Source organism: Physeter macrocephalus, chromosome 8, assembly GCF_002837175.3.
Source record: "Physeter macrocephalus isolate SW-GA chromosome 8, ASM283717v5, whole genome shotgun sequence".
Lineage (NCBI taxonomy): Eukaryota > Metazoa > Chordata > Mammalia > Artiodactyla > Physeteridae > Physeter > Physeter macrocephalus.
Window position 1 is genome coordinate 74,119,189 of NC_041221.1, and position 13,716 is coordinate 74,132,904.

The following is a 13,716-nucleotide window of genomic DNA, read 5'->3' on the forward strand; positions in this document are numbered from 1 at the left end:
ACACATTTTCAAAACATAATATATACAGCACTTGCAAGTAGGATAGTCAAAACTGTTGGCCTTTTGACACATTGATCATGTGAGGAAGAATATCATCAGCGCATCATCACCTTAGGAAATAATGATCTAGCTATGCAAATTTAAAATATTCACATATAGTAAATTTATATAGAAGAATACTGTGGGGTAAGGGCACTGCTTTTTATCTATTCACTACCATTATTATAATTGAGTATATAAAAAGTCTACCTCTCCCATTTTGAATTATTTTCTGTTCGGAAAATAGAAGACATCTTAATTTCTCGTGATGGCCGGTTACGGAGAGGAGGACTTGTTATTTCTAAGAGCAAGAACCTAGTTTTATATTAATACACGCCTGGAGATGTAAAACCTAATTTTAGAAGGAATTTAATTTCACCTACAAAGCAGTTGATGTGTTAGATACAGCATACCTCAAAAGCTATCCTGCAATATTAGCGGAGGACCGTCCACCGAATCTATCCACTGAAGCCGTTTCTACTTTTTACCAGCGGCGATGGAACTGTATTATTGTGGAATATGCGGCACGTTCGGTGTTTAATAGGCTCCCAGGGAAGGTCTGTCACTCTGGAGGTGGTCCTGAGGTATGGAAGTTGGGCTGGGGTAGGGTCGTCGTGCTCGGAGGCAGCCACACTTACAGGCCATTTTGGTCGAGGCCTCACAGCGTGAAGCAGCGTCCGTGCGGGTTCCTCCAGTGAGCCAGAGGCTCGGGCCCGCGCGCCGGCCGCAGGGGGCGCGAGCGGGAGCCCGGCGGCGGGCGGAAGCCCGAGGCTGCAGCGCGGACTTAGAAACCGCTGCCACGCGCCGCCGGGCGTACATCCATAGGCCCCGCAGGCCCGGGCCGCGGTTTTCCCAGCCCCGCCGCCGTTGCCAAGGAGACAGCCGCCGAACGTTCCAGCGGCAGGCCCCGCCCACGCCCAATCAGACCAGCGCTCGCTGGAGCCCAGATTTTCTTTGTTCCGCAGCCATTTCAGGCCCCGGAGGGGAGGCAACGCCGCTTCGGCAGAGGGCCCAAGCGCCGGAGGCCTCTGGGATGGTGTGGGACCGGGTAGGTGGCGTGAGGGTGCGCGGCCCCGGACTGGAGGGCGGGAACGGAGACAAGCTGTTCGGAAGCTGCCTGACGGGCCGCGGGGAGAGGCGCCGGACCCGCCGCCTCATTCTCGGTGCCCGCCCGGCCGTTTGGAGCCCGGCGGCGGCGGCGGCGCGGTTCTAAGCCCAACAGCTGCGCGCCCGGGCGTCCCTGGGGATCCGGGCAGGGGGCTGGCGGCGGCTCTTCAGGTGTCCGAGGTTAGGGCCTGAAGCCCGTTAGGGGCGGTGGGAAGAGGGTGTGTTCCTCGGGGAGCCTTTGCCCCCGATCATTAAACCGCGGCGTTTCAGGGCCCTGGGTTACCGCAGTCGCTGCCCTGGGACACCTGCTTCCCGAGGGTTCTGGGCACTGTCGGGCGCTGCCCCGGATGCCCGGTCTTTGTCCCCGCCCGGCCCCCACTGCCCGGGTGTCCCTGGTCCACACACACCATCGCCACCACACTCCGCTGGCTGATCGCTTTCTCCAGGCGGTTCTTTTCACTTGGGGACTCATGGTTTCACGACATGTGTACATAATTTTAATGTTTGTAACTGTACGGATTTTGCGTGGGTTTGTGTTTTTTGCGCTTTTGCCCTTTTGTACTTCTCTCACGCGAACGCGCCACAGGGAACTGCTGCTGAGAAGCGGACCCACGCCACAATCAACCTGTTTTGGGCATAGCTTTCATCCTTCAAAAACAATCTCCTGTTATTTGTTTGCTGATTTTAAAAATCAACTGGATTTTGCAAAGATTGCTTACAGTTTAAGTCCGTTATCTTAACAGTCGCTAATCAGTTCGGTTCTTCAGCAGATAAAAATGTAGAAATTTAAAGTTGGAGACTATCCACAAATTGATTTTGACAGTTGTATTAAGAAGCTCAGTAACGATCCTGCGTTGACGCTCATGACTTCAATGATGAGTGCATAAATGGTGCTTTTCTTTTTTTTTAATCTAAAGGATGTTTTTAAAATACAAATTGTATCGTGGAATAGGTATTTGAAACTGTAAGGTTGTAAAATGGCTGTCCTGACATGCTCATTATTAGGATAACAAGTTACTTTTGGATTTTAAGTTTCTCTGTTTTATTAAATTTTCATATTAGAATGGTAAATAAGTTATGCCTAATGAAGCAGGGGAAGATTCCGTCTTTTGAAAATGATTCTGTTTTCCACTTTCACTCCCTCCTGCACCCCATTCTTCTTAGAGAGTGACTCTGCCAAGTTGAAAACTTGCAACTGCAAAAGAGAAATATTAGCTTGAAGGTGCAGATTTCTTCTTTACTCCTCAGCATATGCAATGCATAAATGTGTAACAGTTTGGCTGTACGATTTTTACTTCACCTAATTTAATGGGAGCCTAATGAACTATTAGTGCTCCATTTTCTATTTCCTAAAAGGGGCCCGCACCAGATTAGCCTTGATGTAGTTACATCTTCATCCTAGATATTCAGGGAATTACTAAATTCGTCCCACTGAAATATCTATAAAAATATTTTAAAGTAATCGAGCTTATTATCATTATATATTGTGAGCAGGATAAGCTTTTGGTAAAAATATGTATGATTCTGGTTGTAAATCTTTCCATTATCAACACTTGTTATTGTATTCATTGTTTTATAACTAGTTTTTCTTCTTTATATAATGTTAAAGCCATCTCATGAGCTCTGTTTTTCTAAATACTGTAAATGAACTGCATTGAAATATAAATGTACTATGTTTAGTAGAATTGCTTGCAGTTAACCATGTTGGATTCTGCAGATACTGTTTTTAAGAAAACTAATTTGGTTATAAAGGAAGCCAAACCAAGTGACATACGTAATGAAATAAATTTATCAAATGTAAACTGCAGAGAAGAACACGGCAGTAAGTGGAAGTTATTTTTATTGCCCAGGGTGTAAATTATGAATATTTTTTCCTGGAATTGATATTTGAATATGTATTGGTGCCAAAAAGACCTTGTTCCTAAAAAAACAATTTGGTTAACTAGCAAAAGGGTGAAAAAGCTGAGAAAGTCAAGGTGATTGATTAACTGATGAAGTTTTTAAAAACAGTGGAGAATAATGCCACCTTCAGAAAGGAGGATGAGAGACAGTTAAATTCCCCAGGTGTTGAAAATCTTAGTTGGTTCCATTCAGCCAGTGCTATGGTAGCTATCTGGTGAGTGTTGGCAGGTAAGAGGGGTCTCCTGGGTTGCAGAGGATGAGATCTTTACAATGGAAGACAGATGTTTGCAAAAGTGGTAACTGTAGATTTACCACTACAATTACAACTACAAACTGTAATTGTAGTTACATGGATGGGTGTTAGTGTGGGAAAGAGTTTCTAGAAGCCACCCTTGCTGGCTCTAAGACCTCCTTACTAGAAGAATTCTTTGAAGTACTGTCAGTAAGTGTAATAAGTAAGAGTGTTAAGAGTTCCAGAGTCTCAATCGTTAAATGAGATACTGGAACAGGAAATAGGGGTGGAGATTTGTCTTAGAATTTTCTGGAGTAGATAGAACCTATACAGGAATGGTGGCTACATCTTATTCCAAAATGGCACCTGATGGCAAAGCAAATATTTGAATTCAGAACTGAAGGAAAGCTGAAAGAAATCTCATATCTGAAAGGCCACAAGGTTTGAATTGACATGTGCCCTTTTAATGGTTAAAATTTTTAAACAAAGCAAGTCTTTTCAGTGTAGTATAGCAGAAGCAGGAACTCTGGAGCCAGACTACTTGGATTCAAGTCTTGTCACCTTCCATAATTAACTGTGTAACCTTGAACAAATTACTTCATCTCACTATGCCTCGGTTATCTCATCTTTTAAGGAATTAATCTTATGAGGATTAAATGAGTTAATACTAAGCTCTTAGAACTTGGCCTGGCATGTAGTAAACACTTCATACATAATAACTGCTATTATTATCATCATTGTCATGATTATTGGTATTTTAGAAAACTATAGAAAACACCATAAAATAATAATCACTAATATCAGGACCATGAGGTCACTACTATAAACCCTTTGATACATTTCCTTCCAATATTTTTTCTCACTTTATTTGATCTTTACACAGTTGAGACTTTAATATTAACAATTTTGCATTCTGCTGTTTTCATCTAGCACCATAAGCTTTCTCTTGCTATTAAATTATTTCATCAGCATCTTTTCAAATGACCACATAATGTTTTTGTGAATTGTGAATGTTTTGTGAATAAGTAAACATTTTACTGTTGGACAGTTAGCAAGTTTCTTTTTGCAGTTGTAAGAAACACTACAGTGAACATTCTTATACATAAAACAGTTTCTGTGTTTTAGATTATTTCATTAAGATAGATTTCCCAAAGTGAAAGTGTTGGGTCAGAGTGTATGAACATCCAGAGCTCATGGTTCATATCACCAAACTGCTTTTACTTAAGGGAATTTAATAAGGGACTTAGTTGAGCACAGCATTTATTCCCCTTTTGCTTGAGTTGGGAGGGAAGAGAGAGTGAATTAACATTTTTTTCTGTATAATATACTTGGCATCATTTGTAGGCATTTAGCATACATTGTTACTTTTATGTATATTATGCTCATTATCCTAGCCCTATGTCGCTTTACACACGAGAGTTACTTCCATTTTATTGGATGGGAGAACTGAAGTATCGGTAAGTAAGTACTTTGCCCAAGGACTCAAGAGTGTTCAAGGCTGGATCTGAGTCTAGATCTGCCTCATTACAAAACTCAAAACTTTGTAAAGTTTTATGTGATACACATATTCAGAATCTTATAATGAACATGTATACATTGAATGAATACAAAATCTTTAAAGGAATCTTATAATTCACTATAACAGTGAATCTATTAACTGTAGATCATAGATCAGATTATTAAGATAGTGAAACTGAGCTGGAAGTAATGAATGAGTAAATTACAAAGTTAAAACAGGTAAGGCTTAACTATCCAAGTATATTTTAAAAAGGAAAAAAAAACTCCTTACCTGGATGAGATGTAATATGTATGTATGTATGTAATGAATGTAATGAATATATAAAGCTGGTTTCTAAAATGATTGCAGCAAGCATTTGTGGGTGAAACACTCTTTGTAAAGACCTCAACACAAATAGAGGAGAAAAAAACAAATCCATCAAATTTAGGGTATAAGAGAAGTGACAAAGGCCCAAAAAATAACTATGTTGAAAAATATGTTTAGTGAAACCCCTGGCAAAGTAAACTAAAACCTAAATAATAAATAAATAAATAAATAATTGAGATGTTCCAGTTAAGGAGAATAAGACTACCAACAAGGTGTGTGAGATTATACTGAAAACTAAAGCAAAAAAAAAATTTTGAGTAGTGTTTTGTAATTGACTTTGAAGCACTTTGAAGCCATTAGTGAAATAATTATCAGTGAAGTCCCTGAAACCTCAGGTGCCAAAGTAACCACCATAGATGAAAAGGTTGATCCCAGAAAGGCCAAGATTCCATTGCTTTTGTCTTCACTAGGGAAGGAATTAGGGGAGAGAAATACTTCAGCAGATTGTGAGTGTACAAAATAGATACAAATAAATGATTAGGAATAGGTGGTATCCATCAAAATTGTAAGTAAATGAATATAAAACATTGATCATTATGCTGCCATTAGAAATACTGTTTTTGAAAAATACTTAATGAAGTAAAAATATAGTTTATTTTAGCTAGAGCATAGGAACGTGATGAGAAACATGCCAAATTATGAAGAACTTATGCCCTTTATTCATTCAGTAAGCATTTTTAGTGCTGACATTGTCCCTTGTCCTCAAGAGATTTAGATACTACTGTAGAGAGAGATATGTAAACAAAAAAGTGCAATGAAGTGTAGATAAAGCTCTTATGATATAAATCTGAGGAGACACCCAGTAAATATTTTCTGCTTTGTAGGCCAAACCAACTCAGCCATTGTAGTGCAAACGCAGCCATAGACAATATGGAAACTAATAGGTGTGGCCAGATTTGATTGGTGGGCTTTAAGTAGAGAATCTCTTAAAGTATATACTAGAAGGATTTCAGGAAGAGGTACCTACCAAGACTTGTGTTACCCTAGCATGAGCCATTGAAAGATTTGAAATGAGAAATATGCAGCGTTGATTTGTGTGATTCATTAAGAGAAGAGAAATAGAAAAATAGGTTATTTTTAGGTGCTATAAACTAAGAAGAGAATCCAATTTTTTAAGTGGGCAAATTCACAGAAGAGGAAGTACAGCAAGCCAATAATCGTGAAATAATGCTCTACCCCACCAATAGGGAAATGCAAAGTAAAACAGTGAATTTTTTTTTTACCCATCATATTGGCAAAAGTGATAAAGTTTTATTAGTATGTATCGATAAGAGTAGGGAAACTCAAACATTGAATAAATCAGTATAGCCATTTTAATTTTAAAGTAAAAACATTTTCGACCTAAGCAATTTCCATTTCTTAGAGAAACGGGTATATCAGGAATCATGTATATTCAAGGATATCTTTGTCAGTTGCTACAGAACCTCCAGACTTCCACGTCACCTTTTTTTTAAAAAATTTATTTATTTTATTTATTTATTTTTGGTTGCATTGGGTCTTTGTCGCTGCACGCGGGCTTTCTCTGGTTGTGGCGAGTGGGGGCTACTCTTGTTGAGGTGTGCAGGCTTCTCGTTGCTGTGGCTACTCTTGTTGCGGAGCATGGGCTCTAGGTGCACAGGCTTCAGTAGTTGTGGCTCATGGGCTTCAGTAGTTGTGGCTCGCGGGCTTTAGAGCGCAGGCTCAGTAGTTGTGGCACATGGGCTTAGTTGCTCTGCAGCATGTGGGATCTTCCCGGACCAGGGCTCGAACCCGTGTCCCCTGCATTGGCAGGTGGATTCTTAACCACTGCACCACCAGGGAAGCCCAGGTCACCTTTTACCTCCTGCATTCTAAATCATTAAAAGGTCTATATTTGTCTCCTTTTTTTGAAACCCCTTAAGAACTCTTCATATTCTTCTACTGTGCCCACTGGAATTTACAGTCCATCATCCACAAAATCCAGTCTCAACCTAGCTACTATTCTCCCTCCCTTCTCCCTAAAAATCCTGTTTTGGATTATGTCATCAGATTATGTGACTACTACCCTTCATGATTGCTGTCAACTGCTAACTGTTCAGGTCATTCCTCCTCATTTCTCAATTATTTTAGCTCCAGGCTCATTGCCTCTCTCTCTAATACCATCTCAGTCTTTATATTGAGATTAAAATGAGTATACCTGATCTTTCCTCCAGTGTTCTTCCCATCTGTTCTATCTTATCTCAGTCATTCACTCCCAGAGTGATACCCTCTTGCACTGTCAATAACTACAGGCCCTCTGTGGTTACCATTTCATGTTTTCTACTCTCTGACCATACTTCCTTTTTTAGTAGTTCACTCCTTCTAGTTAGTATCTCAGCCCCAACCTTCTTTCTACCCCAATGGAATCGCCAGTCCATTGATCCTATTACTGTGTCCTTGCCATTCACCCTCTTGCTGTTTTTACTTCCCTTTCTTACTCAGTTTAAATTCCATGGTTAATCACTCCTTTGGATAGCTCCCTTGCTCTTTGCTTGTTTAGTAGAACCATACCCTGGTTAAAACCAACGCTCTGCTTTCTTTGTGCCTGCCCCTATATAACTTAGTATGGCTGGAAGAAAACACACAACCACATATGACCACATACCTCACATTACTTGTTAATGCTGCCTGTTGATTATACTGTATTTTCCTCGTCTGTTCACTTTCCTACTTTCCTCAATAACTTTCATATCTTCTTCAAACCTCCAATATAACTTTTCCCATCTTCATTTTCAGTTCATGACCTTGCTTCCTATTTTGTTAAGAAAATTGAAGCAATCAGAAAACTTCCACACACTCCCACCACCCCATGAACTACCATCATCTGTGTCAGTACATGCTATCTTCCTGCTTTTTATCTTAGATGAACTGTTTTATGTTCTTCTGTCTGCTTTTGTACTAGATCCATCCTTTCTCCTCTATCATCTGCTCAAGGAATTGCTTCAGCTTCTGTCCTTCCACATCAGTTTTTTTCTGTACTGGATTATTTCTGTCAGCAAACAGAAAAGCTATTATTTCTGCCATCTTAAAAAAATTGATCCACTCTTCACCACCTGTTTCCCCATATTTTTGGTTTCCTTTTGCAGCATTATTCCCCGAAAGAGTTGTCTATATTTGCTATTGCCAAGGTTTCTCCTCCCATACTCTATTAAACCCACTCCAGTCAGGCCAGTGCACCATTCCTGCTGAAACAGCTCCTTAATTTCTCCAGTAACTTCCATGTTGCCAAATGCCCTATGTCCTTGATTCTGTTCATCTTACTTGACCTATCAGCAACATTTGATAGAGCTGTTTCTCTTATTCTTGAGACACTTTCTTCTTTGCTTTGCAGGATACCTTACACCCTTGGTTATCTCCTACCTCAGTGCCTGCTTCCTTGTAATTCTCCTTTGCTTTTCTTCTCACAGACCTCTTAGTGTTGGAGAGCCCCAGAGCTCAATCCTTGTTTTTTGTTTTTCATAAATACTCAGTCCATTGGTAATCTCATTCAGTCTCATAGCTTTAAATACCATCTAAATGCTAGCAATGCCCAAATTTAGATCTTTAGCCTCTCTCCCTAATTCCTTACATGTTCAACTGCCTATTCAACATCTCTACCTAAATGTCTAATAATAGGCCTCAAACTCAGCTTGTCCAAAACTTACCTCCTAAACTTCCTCCCCAGTACCTACTCTACCCATAGACTTCCCCATTTTGGTTTGTCAATGGCAACTCCATCCTCACAGTACCTCAGGCTAAAATATTGGAGTTGTTCTTGACTTTGCTTTTTCTTTGACACTTTAGATCTATTCCTTCAGGGCGACCAGTTTTTTTCTGTATCATCAAAATATATCCAGAATCTTACCATGCTTCACCTTTTCCACTGCCACCACCCTGGTCCAAGCCACTACCATTGTATCTCTTTGGATTACTTAAATAGGTTAGTACCTGGTCTCCCTATTCTACCCTACCCTCCTCCCAGTAGTCTTCCCTCAGTATAGTAGCCAGAGCAAACCTTTCACAAATTAAGATAGTCCCTGTCACTCCTCTATTCAAAACCCTGCAATGGTTCCCCCTTTCACTCAGAGAAAATCTGGTCCTTACAGTAGACTACAGGGCTCTACATAGTCTGCCCAGCCCACTCCCCTTTCTCCTTACTTCCCTGACCTCATTCCCTACTACCACTTTCCCTCCTTGCTCACTGGCCTTACCTCCAGGTCTTTGCTCAGATCTCACATTCTCTAAACACTCTGTTTAATACTGCATCCTAACCCCCCATCCCCCTTATCCTGGATTCTTTTTTACTTTGTGCATAGCACACACCACCTCCTAACACACTATATCAGGGATCAGCAAGCTAGAGCTCCATTGCTCTGTGGCCTGTTTTTGTACAGCTTATGAGCTAAGAATGGTTTTTACATTTTTTTAAGGGTTGTAAAACAAAGAACATACAACAGACGTATTCTTACTGTTTGGCCTGAACGTGGTCTGCAAAGTCCAGAATATTTACCTTCTGGGCCTTTTCAGGGAAGTTAGCACTAAATATTCTGTTTATTGTCTTTCTCCTCCCACATGAATAAGCTCCAAAAGGGCAAAGATCTTTGTTTTATTTATTGCTCTATTTGCAATAACTAGAACAGTGCTAGAATATAGGCACTCAGTAAATATTTGTTGAATGAATGAATTGCTTGTAATGGTATAAAATTATAATGAAATAGAGCTATATATACAATAAGTAGGAAAGCTAAGGCATATTTTGGATGAGTTTTTATAGAACAGAAATAAAATTCTTTTTATTTCGACAGACATACGATTTAAATGAGCGAAAAACAGCTCTGTAAGGATACACATCAAATGAATATTAGAGTACCTTTGGGGAGGAGACCAGGATTAGGAGAGGTACTTGAAGAGAACTTGAATTTCATCTGTATTGTTTACTTTTTTTATACGATGAGAAGCAGTAACATCAATTTTTCATTTAAAGATACTTTTAATGAAGAGAAAGGGGAAAAAATAGGTACTGACTAAAGCAATGAGAAGAAATAGAGAGTAATGGGGTGGAGAGAGAGGGAAGAGAACATTGCCTTTCTTAAAGGTCGTATTTGGCCAGCAGTCTGAATGAGAAGGAGTGAGCAATATGAATATTTGAAGAAAGAACAAGCAAAAGTGAGACTCAAGTAGGAAAAAGCATAACAACAACAGGGAACTGCAAGAAAACTAGTGTGGAACATAGTGGAAAAGGGGGGCAGAGTCTGCTAGTAGGGAGGACCCCACATTCGGAACAATTTTGTAGGCCATGGTAAGAATATGAGGTTTTATTTTTAAGTGTGATGAGAAACCATTGGATGGTTTTGATGGAGAGAAGACATGATTTAATTCCAATTCTAACTTGGATCATTTTTGCTGCTTTGTCTCAGAATGGGGCTGTAAGTGAACAAAAGAGAAGGCTGGGAAACCAAATGTAGTAGATGATGCTTTTGTAGAAAATGGTATCTGGACTGGGGTAGACAGTGGAGAAGGTGAGAAATGGTCAGATTCAGAGTATATTTTGAAGGTATATTTTAAGGGCATATTTTGACAGTACTGACTGATGGTTTAAATGTGGAATATAAGGGAAATCAAAGATGAGTCCTTGGTATTTTGGCCTGAACAACTGGATGAACATAATAACTGCATTTAGTGATAATAGGCAACTGGAGGAGGAGCAGTTTTGGGATGGGAAAGAGTTCTGTTTTAGTCAGCAAAGTTTGAGATACCCATTTAACAAACAAGTGGATATGTCTTATAAGGTGTTGGTTACTTGAGTCTGAAATTCAGAGAGCTATTCAGTGGCACAAACTGGATGAGATTATGTAGATAGGAGAAAGGTGCCTGGGATATTTAGGGGTGGGAGAGCCAGCATAGGAGAGCGACAAAGAGCAGCCAGTGAAGTAAAAGGAAAACCAAGGGAGATGTGATGCCACAGGCTAACAGGTGAAGGAATTGTTGCCCATTTTCAGCACTGTGGAGAAATTAAGATGAGGCCAAGAAGAAATCACTGGGTTTGGCAACAAGGAAATCTCAGTCTCTGAGGAGTGGAGTGAAGAGGGGGCATGGTGACTGTACATAACTTTTACGATGTTTCTGTAAATGGAAGGGAAATTGAGAAATTGAGCAGTAGTGGAGGGTAAATGGAGTCAAAGCTGGTTTTTAAAGATATTTTTAAATAATTTGAAACTTAGAGAAAAGTTGTGAGAATAATTGGGAGAACTCCCATATACCCCTTACCTGGATCCACCAATTTTTAACGTTTTGCCACATTCTTCCCACCCACCCCCCACACACGTAATTATTTTTTTGATCATTTGAGAGTAGGTTGCATACATCTTGCCCCTCTACCCCTTAACCTGAGTCTGTATATCTTAAGAGCCAGGATATTCTCTTCTGAAAGCACATATAGTTATCGAATTCAGGAAATTTAGTTTTTTACAATCTGTATTACAATTTTGTCACTTGTCCCAGTAACATCCTTTATAACATTTCTCCTCCAGTACAGGATCCAGTCTAGGGTTTTATACTGCTTTTAGTTGTCATCTTTTTAGACAAAGAGTTTTTTTTTTAATGGAACTTTGCCATTTTCTCCTCATAACAGCCCCATGAGATAGAAGTACTATTAATTATATCATTTTATAGATCATAGGTTAATTATTCTTTCCATGACTAATAAGTGGCAGAGCAAGAAGTCAAAGTCAAGCCAAGGAACTCCAGGGTTTGTACTCTTAAGCTCTATACAACAGTGCCTCCCATGTAGTGCTTGGAAAAATCTGAAATTCTATGTTTGAAGTGGGCAGATAAGTCAAATATATAGATCAGAGGCACTGATTCTTATATTAAAAGGATGATTTTAAACTTCTAGATCTGGATTATAACTCTTTGTAATGGTGGATCAGAATGTAATATGTCACCTTGATGAGCATCAGGGCAGAAGGAAAGCACAAGGAAAGTGAAGATATTTAAGCTTCATATGTAAGTTTTACCAGACTTCAGTATAAATGATATGTTTTCAGAGTTACTGCTGCTGATTGTTTAGAAAGGTAAAATAAAGTACTTGGGTTAATTCTTTTGTGGTAAAGTTTAGTTGGCAGTATATATGGACATGGACTGAAGAGTCCTGATACATGTTTCAGCTCATAAAATGCTGCTTGTCAAACCTTTGTTAGAAAATATTAGGAGACTTAATTTAGGAAAAGAGCATTAACAGTGAATCATTGAAACCACAGATGCTCCAGAGCAGGAATTAGAATGCTCCATTGGATTTTTAGTTCAATAATGTTTTATACAGTTTTCTGTTACACAGTTTTGAGGGGATAATGGGTAAAGACTTCTGTTGGGTAGAAACCCAAGTTGTGATGAAAATTTTTGTACCTAACATTTTCAGCTAAAGATTGTTCTTACTACTGAATGACTTTGGTAAGAAATGACCTAAACCTGGTGCAGTACTATGCCCTTTCACAGGAGCCCAAGTATTTGCTGAAAGAATCAAATGACATGAAGCTCTCACTCAGGTAATTTAGTAGTCCCAGAACTACACTTGAACAATTGAGTTGAATACAAGTTTCCCTGAAGACTTGGAGAATTTCAGTAGCAAGTATAAAGAAAAGAAGTAAGGCTGGCTTTTGTATGTAGAATATGACCAGACTCATTATTTACTAAATGTTTTGCTTCTAGAAGCTGAAAAGGAGCATGGTCTTTAGTTGCTTTATAAATGAGGAAATGAACCAAATGAGTGTAAATGATTCGTACAGGATTTCCCAGACAGTTCTTTGTGCAGAGAAGAACTGAGACAAGAGCCCCAGATCTCTGACACGCCTTTTTTCCTGATGTTATTTTGGCTCATCGTGGCACAGAAGACTTAAAGACCTGGGCAGTTGTCTTAAAACCCCATGAAGTTACACTGCGGCTGGGAGTTGAAGTGTCTGTTTCGCCTCCCAACATGTCATCCTTCCCTTGGTCTGACACCACCCCACCGTAAGTCAAGGATGAAACGGTGGAGAAACTGTAAAGGTAGGAGGTTTTTCTGGAGTCTTGTTTTAGCACAGGTAGTAAGCTCAGAATCAAGAGAGTGGTATAGTAGTTTAAGATTTAATGTAGGAGTTTGATGGGGAAGGTTAAGAGCCAGTAGAGAAATAAAAAGTTGAAGCATAAAAAGGAAAAGGCTCTAATAAAAAGCCTAGCTTTATTTTAACCTTACATCCCAGTGGGCTAGAGGCTTTTGTGTTGGTGTTGTTAGTTGCTGATAAGGTGCACAGCAGGTATTTTTATTTGTAAAACAGAATCTACACATTCACCAGTGAGATTCTAGTAGAGTTGTCCTGTCAACAACTAGGAAAAAATTGTGATTTCAGATAAAATTATCATTTGGGAATTATTATTTATTGGGAAATACAAACTCCCATACATCTCAAATGCTTTGGAATCAAGTTCATCAAAATACCTAGCCACATATTGAATTGTTGAATTGAATAACATAAAAAAATCTTAGGAGGCTTCCCTGGTGGGGCAGTGGTTGAGAGTCCGCCTGCCGATGCAGGGGACA

The 13,716-nt window shown here is 39.6% G+C and overlaps 1 protein-coding gene across 3 annotated transcripts in view; it reads left to right on the forward strand.

Moving 5' to 3' along the window:
* The first annotated feature begins 977 nt into the window (after positions 1 to 977).
* Positions 978 to 13,716, forward strand: part of TNPO1 (transportin 1) — an 89,619-nt gene continuing 76,880 nt past the window's right edge. For 2 of the 3 annotated variants that reach the window (XM_028492970.2, XM_028492969.2), the window contains exon 1: positions 980 to 1,087. In XM_028492970.2, the coding sequence (XP_028348771.1) occupies positions 1,073 to 1,087 (15 nt within the window). In that variant the 5' untranslated portion in view covers positions 980 to 1,072. Of the gene's footprint in view, positions 1,088 to 13,716 lie in introns of all 3 variants that reach the window. The other variant, XM_007113058.4, reaches the window with a different exon arrangement.